We start from the raw sequence: 25,480 nt of genomic DNA, 5'->3' as shown, positions 1-25,480 counted from the left end.
AGAAAACCACAAATTTTATGAGGAACAGACCAAAAATATCAGGCAAAAATCTGGACAGCTGAGAGGTATGTACACCTGTCCCATCTAGGCTTTCAAATACTGGCTAAAACGTTATCCTGCTTACCACAAACCTAGCAAAATCAACTGAACTGAACCTTTATTGCTCAACGCCAGGAGCCTACATATAAAAAAAACACTCCCTCCAAGTCTTCCTCACACTTAAGAATACAGACTTCTGTGCAGTTACTGAGACATGGTTTAAAGATGTAGTGAGTACCCCAGCAGTACATTGTTTTAGTGCATTCCACATTTTTAGACCAGTAACTGCACAGACAAGGGATAAAGGTGGACGTGTCCCGATATACATCAACATACATCTCCACAGTCCTGATATTTACAGAATATCCAGATTTTTGCCTCATATTTTTGGTCCATTCCTCCTAAAAACTGCAGTTTCCTGGCAAATCACTGAGGACTAAAGTCACTAAATAACAAAATTTGAGTGTCAGATTTCATAGCCTTCAGAAAATGCATACCAACACAACTTTTATTCTAGCAACTAAGTTTATAAGAGCAATATTTAAAATTTTTCCCTATTTTCCCTATTTTTGGGCCTTTGTCCCCCTATTTAATTTATTATTTTTGGCTTTGTCCAGATTTCTTGTTCAAAGAGGTTGGAGGTGTGAACATCAATAACAAGCATATCTCTTGGGTGGTCAAATAGGATGACGTACGAGAGTTCCTCCATGCACAGATAACCTATATCCTCTACTATATCCTAGCCGGTTATAGGTCACCCTCAATGTTCCAGGAAGCTTACAATGCATATTTGGACCTATTAGAGGCATTTACCATCCAACCTAACACCCTATTTATGGCAGACTAATTACCCCCCTCTATAGACTGTGAATCCTACACAACCTCAAATCTTCAGGCACACAGATTCTTGGACTTCGTAAATACAAATGCCCTTCACAAAACAGTAAATATTCCCACTAGAGGCTTCAACATATTGGACCTTGTCTCGTCCTCCCTGGTATGGTCAGACCATAATATCGCTTTCAAAATCAAATCTGTAATGCCATTAAAACCAGTAACCTTTTGGGTTGCCAAAATTCAATGTCACTCCAAACCTCAAGAACAGAGTAGCCTAGACTTAACTGCACTCAAACTCTATACAACCATGTCAGTGGCTGCACAGATGCTGCTGTACCTACCAGTAGTCCAGAACTAGTCTGATGAAAACAGCCCAGGTGGTATCCCAAATAAAACAGGATATACAACAAAAGGAAGCAAAAATCAGGAATGGTAATTCCCATAAAGATAAAAACTCTCTCAAACTGGATAAGCAACTAAGAGGGCTAAATAGGCCAAGCAAAGCCAGACAACTGAAATTTACCCAAAAAGACAAATTAATTGGCTGTCTTTTCTAAGTTTCTGTTTTCACACCGGGAGAGCTGAAATTATGTTGTTACTCAGTATGCAGCCATATTGGAAGTCTCAACACCTACTGTACTTGTATCTTATTTTAACTGTTTGCACTAGTCTATAAACTGGATATTCCACAGCCAAAGTCTAGAAAATGGTATCAGTGTATATGTGTGTGCACGTATCCATAACATAAATGGAGTACATTCTATTTAGCAAGTAATTTATGTTTAATGTATTAGCACTGTCATGTGGAGCTTTTCTCTCTGGACTTCAGCTGAAAAGGGATTCTCATGTTGCCCCGTTGTACTCTCCCACTCAAATGTAAAATAAATATTTCCAGCAGCTTCTAAATAAAGAAAGTTCCAATGAAGCTGCACTGTCCAAACAGCCTACAGTGAAAGAAAAAGAGCCCACCCTAAAAGTAGTAAGAACAGCACTTCTTTCGGCTTTTCCCGGTTAGGGGTCGCCACAGCGGATCACGTCTGCTCATGATTGGCAGTGGAGTTTTACGGTGTCTAGTTGCCAGCCCGGCACCCAACCTTCCACACACACACATGCACACACTTACACGTAGGGCCAATTTAGTGTGTCCAATCCACCTACAGCATGTCTTTGGGATGTGGGAGGAAACCGGAGCACCCGGAGGAAACTCACACGACCACAGGGAGGACATACAGACTCCGCACAGAAGGCACCCCAGCTAGTAAGAACAGCACTAAGGAACATTAAATCAGGGAAAGCAGCAGGCTCAGATGAGGTCATGACAGATATGATCAAGATGATGGATAGGTTAGGGGAGAAATGGCACCAGAAGGTACTCATATCAATATGAAGAGAATTGAAACCGGATTCAAAGCAATGAGGTTGAAAATTATTAAACCACAGCAATCACAGGACTAGAAAAAGTTTATTACATAAAGCGCTTTTCGTCTGTGATAGTACACAGACTTCCTCAGACAATACACAATTTAAAAAGGCAACTTAAATAGTACTACAATAGTGATTCGTAGGCCATGGGCCAATCACACAGGATTATGGCCATATATAAAATTTAAAAACATACACACAATAATCACACTAACTCAAGTAACATTATGAGTGGTATTAATAGTAAAATAATAAGATACTAAAAAACACCAGTGTAGGTACATTTGTGAATCTAATAGATTTAAGATTGATAACATCAGATTTGACATTCGGTGCAGATGCACTTGTAATTCTAGAATGGTTGTTTATCTAGCTTTATGCCAAAAATGTACAGGATTTTATGTTGGCAAAACTGAGCGTAGATTAAGAGACCGGATCTACGAACATCAATATGCAATCAGCAAAGCCAAACAAGAAAATGCTCTTGCTAAGCATATTACCCAGTACAAGGACCACCATTTTAGATACATGGTAATTGATCAGGTGCATGACACCATGAGAGGGGCTCCCTTACATTTACTTCTGGAAGCATCAAAATTACGTTGGCAGATTAGATTAAATGCCTATGTTTTACCAGGTCTTAATGAAGGTTGCTCTATTAGCAGCCTCCTCAAATTAAGGAATTTGTCCAGATAAATATGCTTTTTAGTGTTTTATATATTTTATTATTTCTATTTAGGTAGTATCAGGTCTCCGCTTGAGTGACTAAGTTTAGGATATCTCTTGTGTTTTTTAGTATCTTATTATTTTACTATTAATACCACTCATAATGTTACTTGAGTTAGTGTGATTATTGTGTGTATGTTTTTAAATTTTATATATGGCCATAATCCTGTGTGATTGGCCCATGGCCTACGAATCACTATTGTAGTACTATTTAAGTTGCCTTTTTAAATTGTGTATTGTCTGAGGAAGTCTGTGTACTATCACAGACGAAAAGCGCTTTATGTAATAAACTTTTTCTAGTCCTGTGATTGCTGTGGTTTAATAATTTTCAACCTCATTGCTTTGAATCCGGTTTCATTTCTCAGTTTGTGCTAGTTTGGGTTTTATTTGTCTTATGGCTTCCGGATCGGTTAGCAGCGATGGTTTTTCTCCTAATGCTACTCCAGCATTACTTAGGAGCTGTAACAGTGCTCTTCCAGCACCAGCTACTTTGTCCACAGCTGCACAGGACAGTTTGTTCGATTCGCTATTCCAGAGGATGGAATCGCTTTGTGCGAGACTTGACAAGCTTGGCACCCAAAAGCAGGATATGAAAAACCTATTCCTGCCTTTTGTTAACAACTCAAAGTCTACTTTTGCGGAGAATACGCCAGGGGGCGCTGTGCAACCAGCTAACATTTTTGTATCTCCTTCTCTACTGAAGGAACGCAGCGAACTTGGCGGTTTGAATTCATCTAACGGTAGGGTGCTTCCTACTACAGTCCCTGACCCTTTGCAACGGCCAGGGACAGGTAATTTATTAAATTCAACAAACACATCTAATGGCAGGCTGGTTTCTATGACTATCCCTGACCCACTGCAACCGCCACGAACAAGTAATTCATTTACCCCAACGGACAGTTTAGTTGGCGTGGAACAACCAGTTAATAGTGGCATAGTTGGTGATTTACAGAGACAACCTTGCCTCATTGAACGAACGGAGCATATTAGCAACAACGCGCCTAGCAGCTTGCTCGATGGGGCTCCGATACTGGGCAATTGGTTGTCCGAGGATTTCGTTTTTTCAGGATATGGGCAAAGGGCAGCTCGAACGATGCCCAACAACACACCTGACAGCCAAGAGGTAAATAATTTACTAGCCGATAAATTGAAAACATTTGATAAACTTTTACTTAAGCTTAAAAAATTAAAACTGGAAATTTCCTATTTTAATGAATGCATTGCTTGTAACGTCATTCCAAAAGGCCTGAGGCATTTTCAATACCCAACAGGGTTAGTTTTGAATTCTGATTTCCACAAAGAATTAATTAATCTCTTCGACCAACAAGGACTGGACTTATTAAAATTAATGATTAAGCATTATTCATTATGGGTGGCACAGTTAAATGAAGAAATCACTGTTTTGGATAATTCTATCAAATCACATGAGGAATTCAGCAGGTACAAATATGATTATAGCAGATGCTTTAGTAGCATCGATCAGTACCTGACTACACTAAAAGTCCAATAAAGTTAAGAAATTGGAGCGTGATTTGAAGGCGTATGAATTAGGGGTGGCTTATCCACCTCCAGCGCCTTCACAAACATGGAACTTTAACACCGAAAATGTTAACATATCCACTACAGCTAGTGGTAGTGAGGTTCCATCTAATAACATTAGAGAGCTGGACACATTTGGAGACACACCAGCTGATCATGGCGTTAGGAGGAGCAAGAGATTACAGAATCGGAGACAGCAACCAACTTATAATGCTACGCCCATTGGCCAGCAACAGGTTTTTTACAATGCCAACCGTCAGGGGGCCATCCCAAAGCAGAGGAACAAATTACAGCAACCAACCAGGGCGAAACAACAGAAACAGAATTTCCAGAGACAGTAGATACTAGGTGCATTTGTAACCTGGCTCTACCTTTACATATAGGGGAGGCCCAGGATTGTATAGTCACTGTTGCTCCTAGTATGGATTTATTTTTGAATTCAGCCAATAACTCATTGGTAGAGGTGGTTAATACTCCGGTTCTTTCCATCAACGAAGTCGTGAGACTGGTTATTTCCACTAACCACCTAGGTGACTTTAATATTTTCAACTACTCAACAGTACCTATACCAGATGAACTTGCTGACTTTCTATCAAAAGGGTACACTTATGTCCCCCAACAAAAGTTTGATCTAGTTAACACTATTATAGATATTAAAATGTTTGCTCGTAAATTGAATTTTAACCTGTTGTTTGAACCTAACACGACTAGTAATAATGTCCCACATAATATCAAAGTTCCCAGTATGTTTAATCCACCTTTGCACCCCTTAGTTCAAGCCTTCGAGAACAGTTGTGAACTTGATTTGAGACATAGTAACTTGCATTTATTTTCAGGTACCAATGACTTGGGCAAAGATGAAATGTTACTATTGGAATTTGTTAAGTCACATTCTTTAAGAATTTGTAAGCCTGACAAGGGAGGAGGAGTTGTAGTCTTTGATAAAATAGACTATTTTGATAGGATGCTTGACCTACTTTCAAATGACGCATATTCGTTAAGCTCTAGATCTGAAGTTAATAATGCTTATCGTAGCATTAAAAATTCCCTAGACTAAATGCTATTTGAGGGTAGACTTGATCAAGATCAGCACAAATACCTTATTACTTTATTTCCTAGATTTCCTTGTATCTTTGGTATACCAAAGATACACAAGGACCTCCTCAACCCACCCATGCGTCCTCTAGTTGATGGGCGTGGATCCCCTACATACCCTTGTGCCAAACTGGTAGATACAATATTACAAAAATATTTGAAGGATGAAGAGCAAATATGTAAGGATTCCTGGTCTTTTTTAGCTAAAATAAATAAAATTACATTTAGTAAAGAGTATAATTTCTTGACAATAGATGTCAAAGATTTATATACGTGTATACCTTTACAAATAGCTACTGACTGGGTAGCCTTTTTTCTTAAAAGCAAGGGTGCCCCACCACAGGAAATATCACTTGTTATTGAACTATTGGATATGATCCTATATAATAATTATTTTATATTGGGAGAGAATTTTTACCTCCAAAGAATCGGGGTGGCCATGGGGTCGCCATGTGGGGCCAGTTTGGCTAATATTGTGATGTCTTATTGGGAAAGGGAGAATGTACTTAACAACTTATCATTTATGTCCAAGATCAAGTATTACACCCGGTACCTGGATGATATTTTCATTCTATTAGAGGGTAGTGAAACTGACAGTGTACTATTATTAGACCAATTTAATAAGTCAACTGATTTTTTATCCTTTACTTCCACCTTCAACACGGAGGCGATAGCCTACCTAGATGTATGGTTGGTGAAAAACGAAGTACTTAACAAATATGTAGCAAGTATATATAGGAAGCCAACACACTCTAATTCATTCCTTCATTTTAGTAGCTGCCACCCGAGTTATCAAAAAAGGTCAGTAGTTAAGGGCCAGCTCGTACGAGCAGCTCGGATGGTCAGCTTAGATGATGATTTTCTTAAGGAATGTAATTTACTTAAGAACATGTTTCTACATAGAGGCTATCCACTAAACTTGCTAGATAATTTAGTTAAGGAAGTTACTAACAAAAGACTAAGAGGGATGTATCAACCTATACTTAATATCGCCCCAATATGCGAACTTGAGTTTAGGTTGGAACCTGTAGGTGAAGTAAATTCAATTCATCTTAATAATACCAAACTAATTCTTACATACTGCCCTACCAGCAGGTTTATTATGGATATTATTATTAAGAATTGGAATATGTTTCGTTCTAACCATTCAGTTCTGAACAAAGTGGGTGATAGACCTGAAGTCACCTATAGAAGAGGTAAAAACCTGAAAGGTTTATTAGAACAACCCGAGGTGAAATGTAGTCAAACCCCTGGTATGTTCAAATGCCAAAACTGTAACCAGTGTAGGTACATTTGTGAATCTAATAGATTTAAGATTGATAACATCAGATTTGACATTCGGTGCAGATGCACTTGTAATTCTAGAATGGTTGTTTATCTAGCTTTATGCCAAAAATGTACAGGATTTTATGTTGGCAAAACTGAGTGTAGATTAAGAGACCGGATCTACGAACATCAATATGCAATCAGCAAAGCCAAACAAGAAAATGCTCTTGCTAAGCATATTACCCAGTACAAGGACCACCATTTTAGATACATGGTAATTGATCAGGTGCATGACACCATGAGAGGGGCTCCCTTACATTTACTTCTGGAAGCATCAGAATTACGTTGGCAGATTAGATTAAATGCCTATGTTTTACCAGGTCTTAATGAAGGTTGCTCTATTAGCAGCCTCCTCAAATTAATGAATTTGTCCAGATAAATATGCTTTTTAGTGTTTTATATATTTTATTATTTCTATTTAGGTAGTATCAGGTCTCCGCTTGATTGACTAAGTTTAGGATATCTCTTGTGTTTTTTAGTATCTTATTATTTTACTATTAATACCACTCATAATGTTACTTGAGTTAGTGTGATTATTGTGTGTATGTTTTTAAATTTTATATATGGCCATAATCCTGTGTGATTGGCCCATGGCCTACGAATCACTATTGTAGTACTATTTAAGTTGCCTTTTTAAATTGTGTATTGTCTGAGGAAGTTTGTGTACTATCACAGACGAAAAGCGCTTTATGTAATAAACTTTTTCTAGTCCTGTGATTGCTGTGGTTTAATAATTTTCAACCTCATTGCTTTGAATCTGGTTTCATTTCTCAGTTTGTGCTAGTTTGGGTTTTAATATGAAGAGAATGACATATCCTAGATGACTAGAGAATATGAATTCTATTGACAGTGTACAAACACAAGGGGATGTTCACAACTGTGGACAGTATTCAGACAGCATACTTCTGTCACACCGCATGAAGGCCCTGTAAAAGACGAATCATTAACAAATACTGGGAAGGGTGGTTCAGAAGAGAAGTCACGAAGAGGGGGTTAAAGTGAGAATCAGAAAGACTGCGGCCAACTGGCACAGAGTGTCAGTACTGTGTGACACAAGAATGCCAAAGCAGCAGAAAAGTAAACAGCGGTGAGACCAGTACTACTGTATGGTACAGAAACCTGGGCAGTGAAGGCACAGTAGTTGAGGAAGTTAGAGGTAATGAAGTGCCTGAGATGGGTGTTAGAATACACACTGTGGGGAAGATGAAATTAGGACATCAAAGAAGAAGCCCAAGCAGCTCCATCTGGAGAAAAAGTCAAAGGGAACAGATTACAGTGGTTCAGGCACATGGGCAGGAAAGCAGAAGACAATCTAGTGAAGAATTGGGATGAAGTAGAAGGCAAGGAGGAAAGATTCATAGACTCATACATCACCTGTGCTAGACCAGTGACAAGGGTGCTAGAGATACTGAGCGGGTAAGAATGGATGTGAGCATGTGATGCTAGATAATCTATCTCAGGGGAGAGAGGCAACCTCAATTCAATTGAACAGCAGCATGAAGAGTCTGAAAATGTCCATGCTGCAAATGTCACCCCCCCCCCCCCCGTTCAAGAGGTTGCACATGCATGGAAACCCACCTGCACCTCCAGAAGGCATCCAGTGCAGAGGAGAAAATACTGCCACAGGGTAATGGACATTTAGTGAACACACCCAGCAGCAGAATGATGCTGCACCAGCATTCTTAAGCTCCTCCCTGGTCCTAGATATGGGTCATGTTGAGCCTGGGGAAACTAAGATGGGCCCAGTAAATATGACAAATGAGGAGAGGAGCTGGAGGCAACTGATGGTCATCTGCAGGATTTTGTATTTTTTTTAATACTATATTTTTTTATATTTTTGATGTAAAATAGTTCCTCCACCTAGTGTTTTAAATTTGCTTTAGCGTATTTGCAATTTTTTGCTGGAGGAAGTATTTTAAATGGAAAATATAAGTTATTTAAGAATTTAAAGTCAACATACGCACACACATTCAGAAGTACAGACTTCTGACAATATAGATTCACACAAGCAAAAAAACATGCGCACACATTTTTAGAAACAGACATACATGCAGATTCACACACACACACACACACACACACACACACACACACACACACACACACACACACACACACACACACAGAGGGAAACACGCACTGCAGGTAACAGCCACTTTGTTTACCCTCAGATTTAACCATGTGAGCAGACACACACACAATGCAAGCATTGCAACTCTAATCCCCCCAGTGTCTCAGGTTTTGCTTCTTTGATTCTATGGATGGTGTAGTGGTCGCATTATCGCCTCACAGCAAGAGGGTCTCTGGTTCAATTCTCGGCTAGTGTGCCTTCTGTGCAGAGTCTGCATGCCCTCTCTGCATTCGTGTGGGTTTCCTCCAGATGCTCCAGTTTCCTTCCACTTTACAAAGACATGCATCTGGAGCTTTTCTCCCCGGGTCTTCGCTGAAAATTCGTTTTGTTCCAAGTTGGACTTTCCCGGTTAACAAATTTTAAATACAGAAATAAAAATAAATGACTGAGAATTAAAGTTAGTCAATAATGTCTACCATTAAGAGTTTCATAACTCACTGTTTAATTAATCCATGTTGATGGACTGCCTGTTGCACTCAGTGGTTTCTCATCCATTTCCTTCACTTTCGCACACTTTTTTTTTTTGAAACAGCGGTCATTTTATTTAACTGTCTTAGCTTCAAAGCAGCTTAATATAATGCCATGAAGTAGAAAACTTGTTTTTCAGTAGTCATTACCCTGTACATTAACACCTTGCTGGAGAAAGTTCATTCTCCAGTCAGGGTATTAGTGTACAGTTACATAAATTTGCTCTTGTTATTCATAGACAGCTTCCATACCCCAGTATAAAAGTTTTATTCACAGCCAGCTCTCTCATCCAAATCAAGGTTAAGTAAACAAACTTAAGAAAAAGTTTACCCTCCTGCTGAGGGCATTTTGTACTGTTACCTCAGCCCACAGATAAGTCTGGTGTCTTGCCAGTAAGGCAAAAGCTATTCCTAAAGGTAAGAGTGACTAATCTCTGTCATTCTACCCAAATGGACAGAGACTACTTGTCAATCTGTCCACATTTTGTGCCAATGTACCTTAACTTACTGGTGTTATTCACAGCCACCTCTCCCACACCAATTAAGGTGGCAAAATGAACAAATAAAAAAATTACGACCGTCTTGCTGACTTGGCCAGCTTATACTGTCATTGCTACCCACACAAGTTTAGTGTCCTGCCAGTACTGAAATAAAATATTTCTGAAAGGGAAAAGCTACCCTCAAGATAGGACACCTGCTCATCTGTATCTCTAGATGTTCGAGTGTATTCACTGTTGCAGTCATTACAACTGGGTTATCCTGCTGGCAGGCTACCTGCAGTCGGCCTGAATTCCAAAGTCTAGGTCTGGCGTCAGTTGCTGTCGCCTCCTCCCTGAAGTCAGTGCACCAGGGGTATAAAAAATGCAACTCACGCCATTTTCTTCAGTTTTTCTTGCCCCAGATGTCAGGTGCCCCCGAAAGGGTAGGCTAAAATATGTCAATAAGGCATGCATGCGCTAAAGTTTCCTTCATCTACAAGCAAATACACCACATAGGTTGTATAGAAATAGAGAAGTACAGATAAGGTCCAGCAAAGAAAAGGGGGAATGGTGGGTGGGTAACCTGGGCTGTAACAGTGAATACACTAACATCTACATTTATGGTAGCTACACAACTGTACTATGTTCATCGTGTTTCACTGTTGCAGTCATTACAATTGGGTTAAATCCCAAAAGTAAGGTTGGGAGGCTGGAGCTAAATAGAATTAGGAGCGGCTATGAGGCCATGCATAACTGCAGTGGTAAAGCATGCCCTGGATTTGGAGTAGAGTGGTAAGTGGTAGTGCTTTGTAAAAGTATGCACTGAACTCCAGGTTGCAGCCTCTAAAATGTCTTTGGTGGGCACTCCTCTGAGGAAGGCTGCTGAAGTGGCTGCTGCTCTGGTTGAATGTGGCCTAATGCCCTTAGGCAATGATTTTCCATGTTGAGAATAGCATAGACGAATGCAGTGACCTATCCACTTTGAAATAGTCTGCTTTGAGATAGCCTTTCCTTGGGATCCTTTAGCATATGCTACTGAAAGCTTTGGTTCTGTCCAAGTAGAAGCGCAGCTGTCTGTGTATGTCCAAAGAATGCAGAAGTGTCTCACCCTTATTCTGTGGGTTTGGATAAAAGGTAGGCAAATGAATAGTTTGGTTGAGGGCCACACTGGACACTACCTTAGGCATAAAAGTGGGGTTTGTCCTTAGAGAAACCCTATCTGGATGGAAGATGATGGAAGATGATAAAAGGTTCCACAGCCATGAGTGCTTGCAGCTCAGACTCGTCTTGCACAGGTTATTGCTAGGAGCAGAGCTGTTTTCCATGATAAAAATTTTATATAAGCTGTAGCGGCTGGCTCAAAAGGAGGCAGAGTGAGTTTTTCCAAGACATAATTGAGGTCCCATGCAGGTATTGGTGACCTCCTTGGAGGCCATAAGTTTTTGGCTCCTCTGAGGTACTGCATTAATAAAGGATGAGAGAAAATAGGTGGCTCTGTATTGTAAATGAGCTGAAATGCCAGAGGCATGAATCTTAATTGATGAAAAGGATAGGCCTTTGTCCAGCATCTCAGTTAAGTATTGCAAAATCTGAGGGATATTTGGAACAATCATGTCAACTCCTTGTGCCTGGTTCCAAGCACAGAATGTCTTCCATTTTTCTGCATAAGATTTTCTGGTACTGGGCCTCCTGGCCTCCAAAATAACATCCATAACCACTTTAGAGAGAGGAGTGTTTTGTAAAGCTACATTATCCGCCATGCTGCCAGATTTAAGGTCCTGAGTTGGCTGTGCAGGATCTGATTGTTTTGTTGGGTCAGTAAGTGAGGAATTTAAGGTAATGTCCATGCTGGGCATTGAGTCAAGTTCCTTAGGATTGGGTACCAGTGCTGGTGGGGCCAGTCTGGGGCAATCAGCATAATTTTTGGCTTCTCTTGTCTGACCTTTAGGAGTACCTTGGGGAGGAGAGGCAGTGGTGGAAAGGCGTAAACTGTTAAGTTTTTCCAGCTGAAAGATAGAGCATCCACTTTCCATGCTTGCTTGTGATAAGTCCTTGTGCAGAATCTCTGTAGTTGGCAGTTGTGAGGGGAGGCAAATAGATCTATGTCCAGGCATCCCCAAATCCTTGTTATCATTTTGAAGAATTGTGGATCCAGTTTCCCTCATGGGGATCCATGAGGTTTCTGCTTAGTTCGTCTGCCAGAGTATTTATCTTTCCTGGCAGGAATTGTGCTTGCAGATGTACTTGGTAAGTAAATGCTGTGTCCCACAAAGTCATGGCTAGTCTGCAAAGGGGGTAGGAATGTGTGCCTCCCTGCTTGTTTATGTACCACATGACTGTAGTATTGTCAGTCTTTATCAGTAGTTGTCCTGGATGAAGTAGATCCTTGAAGGCTGTCAGGGCATTTTGAACAGCTAGCATCTCTTTTTGATTGATATGTAGATGCATTTGGATTGCAGACCATGAGCCCTGAATACATCTTCCTGCCATGTGGGCCCCCCAGGCATAATCTGACGCATCTGTTGTCAATGTTTGCCTGGCTGGGGGCATGGTGAATGGCTGCCCCTTGTTGTGGTAACAGGCCTTTGCCCACCATCGAAACTCCTGTTGTAGGCAGGGAATGAGTGTAATTATTGTTTCCAGGCTGTGGCAATGTTGAGTCCAAACACTTTTTAGATACCATTGTAGTTTCCTCATATGCAGTTTTGCATATGGAATTAGCAGAATGCAGGATGCCATGAAGCCCGAAGCCTGCAGAATTTCTCTTGCAGTTAACTGGGTGTTTGTTGCCAACCTTTTGAAATAAGTAGTCAGTTGCCTTTGTCTGGCGTGAGATAAGCCATCTGGTCAGTTGTATTTAAGCTTGCACCCAGCAATATTTTGATTTCTTCTCGTTTACCGTATACCCTAGGCATGTTAATAATCTTTTTACAAAACGCCAGATGCTGTAGTAGTATGTCCTTGTTCTCTGCTTGAATAAGGCAGTCATCCAAGTAAGGATATATTTGTATTCCTCTGTCTGCAAAATGCAATTACTGGTGCCAGGCATTTTTTGAAGACCCTGGGCGCAGTAGATAAGCCAAAGGGCAGTGCAGAGAATTGGTAGTGCATTGAGCCAGCTATGAATCTGAGGTATCGTCTGCATGATTGTCTGATTGGGACATGCAGGTATGCCTCTTTTAGGTCTAAAGTTACAAGCCAAGCCTTCTTGCCCAGCATGGGCAGAAGCTGCTGCAGAGTCAACATTTTGAATTTTGGAATATCCAGGTAATGTGTTTAGAATAGATAGGTCCAGTATTGGCCTCCAGGCTTTGTCCTTTCTGGGCACCAAGAAAATTCTCGAGTAAAATCCTTGTCCTTGCTCTTGCTGTGGTACTTGCTGAATGGCCCTCATGTCCATGAGGGATGAAACTTGCTTTTGTGCCTCTGCCCATTGATTTTTTGGCAGGTCAGGCATACCGTTTGCCCTTGGCAGGGTGTGAAAGTGGAACACGTAACCTTGTGAATCTATGTTCAAGACCCATTTGTCTTGGGTGATTAGGTGCCAGTTTTGAGAAAAAAAGTGCTAGTTTTTCCCCTAAAGGAGCTGCCAGTAGATAAATGCTTTGCGCTGGCAAGGGGAAGTCATTGGGACTGCTTCTGTATGGCTGTGACTTGTCTTCTCCGCTTTTGGAGGCAGAAGCACCCCATTGTTTAGACCTGTATGAGCCTTGGGGCTGGGTTCTGCCACTAGGGCATCTGTAATCTGCCTCTGTGTCCTGTCTGACACTAGAAAGGACCAGTTCTTTGTAGGCCAGTGTCTGCTAAATCTTGGAGGCTGTACCTGTAAGAAATCCTTGACGGTCTGCATAGATTTGGCTTTGTCCTCCATTTTCTTCAACACCTCCTCTGCTTTAACACCAAACAAGGTATCATGCTGTAATGGAGCATCTAATAATTTTGCTTGTTCATGATCAGGCAGATTCTGTTCCTTTAACCAAGCATGCCTCCTAATGACAGAACCCGTAACAGCGGCTCTGCAGGAGGCCTCCAAAGAATCAAAACCACATTGCAAAGTATGCTTTCCAACTTGTTCAGCTGCATGCAATAAATCCTGCATTTCTTTATTCTCTGCACATTCAGAATGTCAACATTTTCTGTTTAAGCAGTGACATTATGTATTGCTGATATTTAAGCATTTGAAACTGACAATTTAAAGCCCTTATAGCCAAGGTAGCAGAAGTATAAATCTTTTTCCCCATCTGTCCAGTGTCCTGGAATCTCTGTCAGAGGGGGTAGGTTTTTTTTGCAGTGGAAGCCTTGACCCCCTTGGGACCCTGAGAGATAGTTTCTGGGTCAGCAGCAGGGTTTTTTAAAATAAATGTGTGGGAGTCTGGAACCCTGTAGTATCTGTCTGGCTTAACAGGAGCTGGAGGTAAGGAGTCAGGAGTCAGACTGGACTCTGAAAATACATAATCTACAATGTCTAACACAGGTGGAATAGCAAGGGGCCTGTGCTGAGGCAGTAAAAAGGTCTCTGAGTGGAAAAGCTCCCTCATGGTATGCAGTGTTTCGCCAAAAGAATCCTCCTCAGGTGGAGAAGCTGAGGGGATAGATTCTTCAGCATCAGAATCCTCAAAAGGAGGAAGAGTGTACTGCTGATCAGAAGAGGAATCAGATGAAATGGAAACCTGATCTGCAGATTCATATTCTATCTCTTGCCTAGGCCTCTTGTCAGGAGGGGTTCAGAGGTGCATAGGTTGGTACTAGGCTATCGGCCCTAAGGCCTATGCAAGCCTAGCCATAATAATTCGCTGGATATTTTTTCCCACAAAATTTACTTCTCTGGGCCCCTGTCTAGCAGGGCGACTGACATGATCCCCGGGGTGAATTTCCTATCTCCCATCCAATCATCAAGTTTCCTTTTGAAGAGGGCCAATGAGAGGGATGAGAACCCCTGATCAAAGTAATCAGGTCTTCGGCCATTTTGAGCATCTGTTTTTTAGGTATGGAGGCCTGTCCATGGGGCTGTTGTACTTGTTTCTTCGTCTTTACAGTTGCTTTGGTCTTTGCCTTTGAAGCTGAAGTTGTTTTAACATAATTGTGGAGGCCTGAAAACGCCCTCAGAAGCCGATGCCTGCTCAGTGGCTCCGGACCCATCTGAGGGAATGGTTTCCGAAGGTCCAATACCTTGAGTTTCTGTAGGCCTGGTTGATTCCGCGTGGGAGTCGTCAGGGGCTGCGAAAGTGCCTCACTGAGAACCGGCGACTGGCCTCGAAGAAGCCTCGTCGTCGGTTTTGGACCTTGGAGGCCTGTCCTTTTCTTTTTCTTTGTGTTTTTTGTAAACTCCGGCAGTCGGCTGTTGTGACGGCATTATATAATTAAATCATCTGCCAAAGTAATGAAATGCAAAATCGTTCAGACGCTTAATAGTGCATTGGTTAAATCTAGCACAAAACAGACAACTAGCAATGTCGTGGTCAGGGCCTAGGCAAGGGATGCAGTAAGAATGAAAATCCTTTAGGTATTTGCTTCCCACAAGAAATACAATTATTAACTTTTTCTGACATCGGTCTGGAGCAAGAAAAAAGTTTCCCCAACAGGGTACTTAGCTTTAAATGAACACTTCGGATCTGAAATTCGAACTTGAAAATCTCAGGAGTCGGCCGACTGGCACTTGCGAACTGCTTTTGCTTCGGGCACTGTGCTGCAAAAAAGACTTAAGAAAATGGCATCGGCTGCATCTTTTATACCCCTGGCGCACTGACGTCAGGGAGCAGGCGGCAGCAACCGACGCCAGACCTAGACTTTGGAATTCAGGCCGACTGCGGGTAGCCTGCCAGCAGGATAACCCAATTGTAATGACTGCAACAGTGAAACATGATGAACATCTACTGTTACTCAATGGGGAGATCATCCACCTCATAACTTTCAACATCATTGCATCAGAATCAGGGAAAAAGCTAAAAAAATAATGAGGGACAATGTCTGATGATCAAGGAGAGATTTCAGATTATGCAGTTAGATACTTAGGAAGTTGCTAAAATAACATTATCATGCAAGTCTGAAGTTTAACAATCTGTAAGTGGAAAAGACATCCCTGAAGATGGTTTTATCACCTCCTTTCTACGATCTAGTGAAATGGCTACAGATCACCAATATGTTTGCTTGTGGTACTCAACATGCAGAGCAAACACTATTTATTTTTATCACCTCGCTGCTGTTACCGAGAGGTAACCCACCTAACCTCAATCCTGATCTCAATTATGAGCAATAACTGCCTCACTGTTGGGCAATTTGCACTCTACTATTGCCCACAGATAAACTTGGTGTCCTCCCAGTAATAAAACAAGTACCTACAAAAGAAAAAAATACCCCTGATACCCTGAAGGCAGGAGTGTTTGCTCCTCTCTGTGCCTTTGTTCAAATGGTGGGAGACTGCCTGGTAACCTGCATGAAGTGATGGAGGTTACTCAGTAACAGCAGCAGAACAATCAGAAATACAAAACTCTAATGTATGACATTATTTACTTGTCTGCAATCATTACTGATGGACAGGACAAAAACATGAGGAAAATCAGGAATAGTTTTGCAGTACGGACCAAAGCACAAGGGTGGACAGCCAAATACATAGGTTCATACTAGGCGATCTGCCCTAGGGCATTTATAAGCCTAGCCAGTGTGTGTGTGGCTTTCGCCACCCATTTTAAATTAATTTTGCTATGCCCTTTTTCGAGGTTAGTATACTGTGCCTCTGCCTAACAGTGACACAGAAGTGATACCCCAGGTAAACCTACGATCTCCCATCCACTCATCAAGATTCCTCTTGAAGAGAGTCAATGAGGGACTCTGCCTAACCTGGACTGGGATTTTATTCCAGAGTGAAGGGAGCCTCTGGGTTATGAATCTGTCCCTCCAGCATGTCCTATTTATTTCAGTGCTGAGGTTTAAGTCTCTCGAGCGCATAGCTCGATGGGATTTGGATTTTCTGAGGTGCAGCATGTCCATTAATTCCGGGTTGGACATGGCTTTATACGTCAGGCACAGATCACCTCTGAGCAGGCGGTATGCCACTGAGTAGAGCTGGAGTTTCTTTAACCGGGCAGCATATGGCATCTGTTTGAGCCCTTTGATCCTCTTGGTGAGGTACTTTTGGGGTATTTCCAGTTGCTGCAGGTGTCTGGTAAGTTACATCCCAAAAGGGGCATTGTACTCAATTATGGGCCTGATGAGGGATGAGTAAAGAGGCACGATGACCTCCCCTAATCTAGATGTGAATACCTTCATGATTAGGTGGGCTATATAAAATGTTTTTCTAACCACTTTGGCCATGTAGTTGTCAAATGAGAGATTGCTATCAACTTGGGTCCCCAGGTCCCTAATTACTTCTTCCGTACTTAATGGATTACCACCTATGTGGTAATTTGTGGGCACTTTGCTTTTGCCAAAGGGGATGACTATACACTTTCTGGAGTTTAGCTTGAGGCCATGGCTCTGGCACCAGTTGTTTCTATGAGGCCCTTTTGGAGGATGCTTGTGACAGCTGGAGAGTCGATTATGGCGCCCAGTTTGCAGTCATCTGGGAACTTGGTCAGCCACAGTCCTTCCGTGTTTGCCTGTACCTCCGAGAAATATATATCGAACAAGAGAGGTCCCAGGACTGAGCCTTGTGGGACGCCACTTGTAACTGGTTTGGAGTCTGACATGGCTCCAGCAATTCTAACCATGTGGGGTCTGTCCTTGAGCCAGTTTGCAACCCATCTAGTGACATAGGGGTTTATATTTAAGCTGGTGAGCTTATCTATAATGCCTGAGTGGGGTATTGTATCGAAGGCTTTTGCGAGGTCCAGGTAGGCTGTGTGGACCACCTTCCCCTCGTCAATGGTCTTGGTGACTGTTTCAAAGAAATCGACCAGGTTTAAGAGGCAGGATCTGCCCTTAAAGCCGAACTGGGTAGGATCCAGTGTCTGTAGGTCCCCAATATCTTTATTTATGAGGTCCATGATGATCCTTTCCATAGGTTTGCAGACCAAGCTAGTCAGGCTTATGGGGCAATAGTTTCCAGGATCCGTTGAGGCACCAAATTTGTGGAGAGGGACCACTGTTGCTGTATGCCACTCTTTGGGTACATATCCTGTAGTAAGGCTGAGATTGAACAGTAGTTTTATGTTTGGGTTTAGCTCTTCTTGGAGTTCATGTAGGACGCAGCCCAGGACACCGTCTGGTCCCATTGATGCTGTGTTTTTTTTGCTTTGGAGAGGGCGGCTCTTACCTGAGCATCTGAGATGTCAGGGGGGCAGCACTCTGCTGGGATAGATATTTGCCCTTTTTGTGTGTGTGGGGGGGGTTTGCACTGAACCTGTCAGCTAGGATGTTGGCAATGTCTGTGGGTTTGATGTATTTTTTATCTTTTGGAGTAATTCTGAGCATATCTGGGAATTCCCACCCAGTTTCCTAACATAACTAAAGAAAGCCTTGTGATTATCCTTGGTGTCCTGGGCAATTTTTTTTCTCGAAGCTGGCCTTAGACAATTTTATGGGTGCCCGTAGTTTTTTGCTAATACTGATCAGAGATGCCTTCCCTTTTTGGGATTTTGCTCTATCATGTAGTAGCTTCCTCCTTCTATTGTATAGTTTGTTTATGGCTGGGGTCCACCAGACAGGATGTCTGGCTTTGGAGGATAGGGTCTTGGTTTTATTTGGGATTGCATGATCCATGCATTCCTGAAGGTGTTCACAGAATGCGTTTATAAAGGATTCTGCGGTCTGGGCCGTATTTTCCACAGGCTCGGGGGCTTTGAAGGATTCCACCTTGGTTTTGAAGAGTGTGAAATTTGCTTTAGAGAAGTTTTTCACTGTGGTTTTCTGGGCAGGGGGTGGGGTCGGGATGTGAATATCCAGTGAGATTAGTTTATGGTCTGATCTTACCAGTGAGGGATACACTTCTGGTCTGGAGCATAGAGTTCCCATGTTGGTGATCATCAGGTCCACATACGCTGATGCACACACTCACATGCAAGCACATTTGCACATACACATTCTCATTCAGGAATTGCACATACTTGCGTGCACACACACACACACACACTAAATTTTGAAACATCTCAGTTGCACATGTGCAACTAACCAGATTGCTACTAAGGAAAAAAAACAAGTGTCCTTGCATGTTGGCTGCAAACTGTAATAACCAGCAATGAGGAGATCAACAATTTTTTTTTTTTTTTTTTAACAAATGAAATCATAACAGCCGTCACAAGCAGTACAGGAATGCTAGTTCATTGATCCCCTTTATAAAGGCAGCAAGTCTTAGGCTTGCTTATGACAAGTTGTAGTTGTAATAATAAAAAAGAAAAAAATGGATCGACGACTAAAGGTATTCTGTAGCTTAGTCTACATACACTTGGAGCCATCTTTAAATTTCTAGTCTCCCACCAGGACACAAGTGCTCTTCAGCAATTACATTCTGCTAGCTGGTAAGCCATTAGACCTCAGGAATTTGTTTTAAAAGTGTTCAGATTTGTACAGTAATACTTACTTTTTTCTCTTGCCTTGGTTGGCTCTGGCTCTGCCCTGCTCCGTTCGCCCTCGCTAACGCTCGGGCTCTCTCCGCTCCCCTGCCCTGCCCCCTATTCCCTCCCGCCCCCACTACCTCTACATTTATAGTAATTATAGCCACACCCACAGCTCACCCTCACATCACCTCCAATCACAGCTCCTCAAGTCATATCACATTAAACCACACCAACTTGCTCCACACAAAAGACTCCCAATCACTCTCATTCCCACTAGGCATTTTTTGCATCACCCACACTACTTCCCCATCCACATATAGTGCAACCCTATAATTCCTATTCAGACCCCCCACCTAGAAACAACAAACTTTATAACCATGACTATCACACAACTAAATCTAGTCAGTCTTCTCATAATTCTTTACAACACCACAAGTTATCACTCTAGCAATATCCCTAAACTTAGTAGCACAACACTGCATTATGCACTCTCATACACAGACACCACACATTATAATAATATCTGCTCACACTTATTCAAGAACTACATAACGAACCAATTCAGAACTAAATACATATGCTCTCATTCCTACTCCAAAAAAACACAATACTTTCTCACACTCCTCACCAAACTCCAACATCTGTATAACCATTTTAACTCCAAGCTCACCATAAGTGGGGATATCCACCCCAACCCAGGCCCAAATCCATCCTGTCCAACACAAACTGCTCCAACACAAATGTCAGAACATAACACCCCCACTTTCTTCATCCCTGGGCAAATCAACAACAGCAGCAAAACCAACCATCTTTTAATGCTAAATATTAATATTAGAAGTATCAAAAATAAAATACCTGAACTCCAAGCCACAATAGCACACTACTCCCCAGACATAGTTGCTTTAACAGAAACCTGGCTAAATAAAAACATAGCTAACTCAGAAGTTCTCCCTACCGGCTACAATATCATTAGACAAGACAGACCACTTCGTAAAGGGGGTGGAACTGCCTTACTCTACAAGTCCAACTTAACTGTCCATCAATTACCAAACTCCTACCCCTCCCCCAATAATTGGGACATACTTATCTCACAACTTCAACTTCACCCTAAAAAGGTCATCACCACAATTGTGATCTATATTCCACCTGGTAATACACCTGCTAGCCTTGAAGACTTCTTATCCTGGTGTTCCTTCCACATACTCACAAGAAACCCTTACTCTGGCGGACTTCAACCTAGATTGGTTCACCTGTATATCAGAACCACCAAGTAATCTAAATCTCCATGGCTACCAGCAGCTAGTCCAAATTCCAACTAGGTGTGATAAAAAATCTAAAAGGGAATCCATCCTTGACTGGGTCCTAACTAGCAATCCCACATTGTACCCTCACACAGGCAGTCTCCCAAACACCTTAAGTGACCAAACATAATATACTTTATACGTAGAACAAGCATATGCAAAACCACTAACTATATATCCACTAGAAACACAAAACAATTCTCTCCTGAGGTCCTCAACACTTTACTGTGCAACTGTGACTGGACCCCCCTAAAAACCCTCCCACTTGACCAGGCTGTAGCATATTTCAACAAAACATTTCTACAACACCTAGACACTGTCGCTCCATTGCGCAAAATCAAGGTTAGAACCTCTACAAACCCCAGGCTCAGTAAAGAAACCAAACAAATCCTCAAGTCCAGAGACACTGCCTGGCATTACTATCAAAAAAACAAAGAAACACAAAGCCTAAGTACCAAGAACTGCGCAACCGTGCAAAAAAATGCATTAGGCTGGACAAAAAATCCTACTACACAACATTACAAACTAAATACCAACACAACCCCTAAAAATTTGGAAAAATGTAAACCAGCTACTAAAATCCACCCAAAAGGCTACCCCAAACCAACCACCCCTGACACTAAAGTTCCCATCGAAACACAATTCAACTCCCACTTTGTGAACTCAAGTCTATCCTTAGTATCACAGGACAGTTCCTTCCTCACCATCCCCCCAACACAAATAACACTAATACAAGCTTTACCCTCAAAACAGTTTCCACCACTTCAATCAAAAGCATGCTCTCCAAACTAAAAACCTCATCAACAGCAGCCAACCTACTCCCCAGCTATTTCTTGAAACTTACAGCAGATGCTATTGCTATCCCAGTCTCCACTCTCATAAACAGATCAATTGTTGAAAACTATGTGCCCAAACTCAGGAAAATATCCTATGTTACACCCATACATAAAGGCGGGACCTCCACTGAACTTAATAACTACAGACCCATTGCTTTACTCTTTCCCCCCCTGGCCAAAACCCTAGAAAAATGCATCCATATCCAGATGCTATACTATCTCCTAGACTGCAACATCCTGTCACCTACTCAGCATGGTTTCAGACCTGCCCATAGTACCACTACAGCTCTCCTCTGCTTCACAGACACAGTAAACAGTCTCAAAAATGAAGGCCCGCAAGTGTCAACTCTTTTTTTGGATATGTCCAAAGCATTTGACACAGTCTCACACCAAATCCTGCTAAACAAACTAAACCAATATCATCTAATTCCACTCTTACCTGGTTCCAAAGCTACTTAACTGACAGGTACCTAGCTGTGAAATGGGAAAATTCTCTCTCTCCTCAGCTGCCCATAACTATAGGAGTCCCACAGGGTTCTATCTTAGGACCACTACTATTCACAGTCTTCACAAATGACCTCCACACAGCATGCATCTATAATTCAGTATGCAGGTGACACTACCTTAATCTGTGCTGCACAAAACATTCCCACCCTCCTGCAAACAACTCAACTAGCATTCTCTGACGTTGAAAACTACCTTACCAAAGCCCAACTTATCCTCAATCCAAAGAAAACTCAGCTTATGATTATAACCAGTTCTAACAAAAACACTAACAGTCAATTCACTATCTACTCCACAAATGCTACTCCAATTGCTCCAGTGGCACAGGCTAAGCTATTGGGAATAACCATAGACTCCCACCTAAAATTTGATAGTCATCTGAACTTAACTATTAAAAAAGTACATGCCAAACTGGGGTCACTCTACCGTATCAAACCATTTCTTACCAACAACACAAGATCAGCCATTGCTCGCTCCCAACTTCTATCCACCCTACTCCATGCATCTCCCATTCTGACTAATCTCAACAAAACTGAACTAAGCAAAATGGAAGCTTGCTATAACAGAATTGCCCGCTTTGCTGCAAATTGCTCATACAGAACTCATCACTGTACTGCTTTGAGACAGCTCCACTGGCTTGAACTGCCCAACCTCCTAACCTACAATCAAGCTCTGCCTCTGTCATTCTATCTATTACCTCCCCAATAAGTGTCCTGCCCTCAAAAGCCTAGTACAAACATCACTCAGCCAAAAGGCCTCTTAGATCATCAAGCAAACTACTACTAGAAGTCACCAACAGCTACAATAGCTTTGGAAATGCACTATATAGTAGTTTGGTGGCTAAAAAATGGAACTCTGTCCCTACTAGCATTCAAAACACATCATCCAAAGCCTCCTTTAAAGACCTCATCAGGCAACATCTCAAGCAAAGTTGGCAGTGCCATGATTGCTCCCCAGGCTAGTGAAAGCAGATAACATATACATACTAAATCTAGAGCAATTGATAATAGTTTTTCAATCTTACTCTCAAACACTGGCTAATCTACAATGTATGTACTGTACCTGTGTACTATGTATGTATTCTACCTACATTCCAAAGTTCAGCCGTACACCACAAATATATTACTTACCTTTATTTTTAAAATTAATATTTTTTTGATTTTCTCTCCACTGTAACTGTTTGTGCCGCATACTACTGTAAAAACATGTTTCTTGTAATTTGTGTGTATACTGATTATGTCTAAATAACTAAATGTGTCTAATTTTTCTTTGTGGAGCTTTTCTCCCCGGGCCTCTGCTGAAAAAGGGCCTTTTCGGCTCAGTCAAACACCCCCGGTTAACAAATGTAAAATAAATATGATTACTGGGCTTGTTGCATTTATAAAGTGACAAGACTTTTTTTTTTTTTTCTCCTCCCAACCACTTTCTTTCACTTACATGTGTAGAGTCTTTCCTTGATGGTGCAAGAAACAGTTCAGTGATTCGTTTTTCTATAAACTGTCTTTTACTCATGCTGCAAGTTCCAGAATCTTTTCAGAACTTGCTACACTTGTAAAGGATAACTTGTAGAAAAAAATTGCATTCTGCGAATATTCCCATTTTAAACTTTTAGCTCTTGAGAATTAGGGCTTTTAGAAGCAAATTAGCTTGAACAGAGTGAAAGTTGTATGTTTCTCATAGGGAACAATAAACGGAACAGCATACTCTGCACTCATCTGAGCAAGCCGATATGGGTGGGCGAATGGCTCCATCATGATGCAATCTAGTGGGTATTGCTGATAAGAAAATTGTCACTGCCCCTTTCAAAAATAGTTCATATCTGAATTTTAAATGATGGGATTGTCCCCTTAAAGCTGATAACAAACGCATGACAAGGAAATGGGTGGAGGTTGGGCATTCTCAGGATATAGTTCTTCCTTACAAAAAATCTGCAGTTTCTACTGAAAGACCTACGGCTCTGACTGAACTAGTAAATCAGCAGAACAAACTTTATGAAGCACAGTTGAGATGATATACAAGGATAAAACGACTATTTAACTAATGAAAAGAAAGAGCAAATACAACTGCTGTTTAACAGTAATAAGATGCAAATCCTTACAGTTATATTGTGCATCACAAAAACAAAGAAATGTTGGCAGAAACTACTCACCAAGCCAGTGCTGTAATATCCAGGTAAATACTTTTCACAGATTTGTACCAGACACCAAAATGCATCCTGTTTAGTGAAGAAAAAACAAGTGATTAATTCTTACTTCTGTATAAGCAACTGGATGTAATTATCTTTTTACCATTACTAGTCTGAAAACACTCAAAGGTCAGAACTGTGACTTGCAATCAAGAACTTATGAAAAAGTCAATTATGTCAGCCCAACAAATTTTTGTAAAAATGCAAACAGGTCCTTTCGTGTGCAGTCTATTCCTTAGCAAACGCAGCAATTGTGTAAACTGCTGACAAAAATGTGACAAGCTACAGGCATATGCAGCTTTTATGCTGAATGGTAGTACCTTGTCTGGCATGAATACAAGAAAGCATAGTTACGTTAAGAACTTGGCAAATAACTGTGGATGTTCAAGAAGATTCACTGTTGCAGTCATCCCTTTTGGGATATCCTGCATGTGTCCTAGCATTCAGAGCATCATCCCCCCCTCCACCACCAAAACAGAGGGACATCCATGGTATAAAGGTATGTCTTGGTCAATGCTTTGAGCTTTCTTGCCACAGTAAATGTAGGTACAAAACCTCAACACTAAAACCCCAGTAGTCCTGATGTAGTCCTATGATCTCCAGGATTCACCCCAGAGGTCCCCAATCTTTCTTTCCAAGGAGCAACAGCAAAAACAGGTAGAAGGGAAGGTGAAGAAAGGACTAGGGAGCCACCCCAACAGTCATAAAATGGGGGGGGGGGGTAACTGGACTGCAACAGTGAATCTATTTGAATATCTACATTTATAGTAAGTTTCTAGCATAACTGTATTATGATCACTGTACTGTCTTCTGTAGCAGGCCTCAGTTTTGGAGGGATTCTCAAAGCACAGAGAGAAATGACAAATGCACTAAGGCAGCATACACAAATCCTGCCCTGGTCACTGAAGCTGTCCATAAATTATTGGAAAAAGTTCACAGAAGTTCAGGTTGCTGCTTCTAGAATTGTCTGTGTGGTAAGACCTCTGAGGAAGGCTATAGTGGAGTGGGTTCTGATGTGTCCTGGAATAAATGCCAGGGGCTGAAAAACAGAAGGCAGTAAATTTAAGAAGTCATCTGGAAAGGGTCAGTGTTTACAGGTTTA

At 41.5% G+C, this 25,480-nt stretch overlaps 1 protein-coding gene across 1 annotated transcript in view; it reads right to left on the bottom strand.

Moving 5' to 3' along the window:
* TBC1D10A (TBC1 domain family member 10A) overlaps nt 1–25,480 on the bottom strand; it is a gene marked incomplete in the record, with an annotated part of 1,058,544 nt that overhangs the window by 219,278 nt on the left and 813,786 nt on the right. Inside the window, 1 exon segment of the mRNA XM_044065589.1 lies at nt 24,343–24,408. Coding sequence (XP_043921524.1) covers nt 24,343–24,408 — 66 coding nt within the window.

The sequence above is a fragment of the Protopterus annectens genome, chromosome 1.part0 (genome assembly GCF_019279795.1).
Source record: "Protopterus annectens isolate FY-2018-M chromosome 1.part0, PAN1.0, whole genome shotgun sequence".
In the NCBI taxonomy this organism is placed as follows: Eukaryota; Metazoa; Chordata; order Ceratodontiformes; family Protopteridae; genus Protopterus; species Protopterus annectens.
This window is presented reverse-complemented; position numbering and strand designations above follow the sequence as displayed.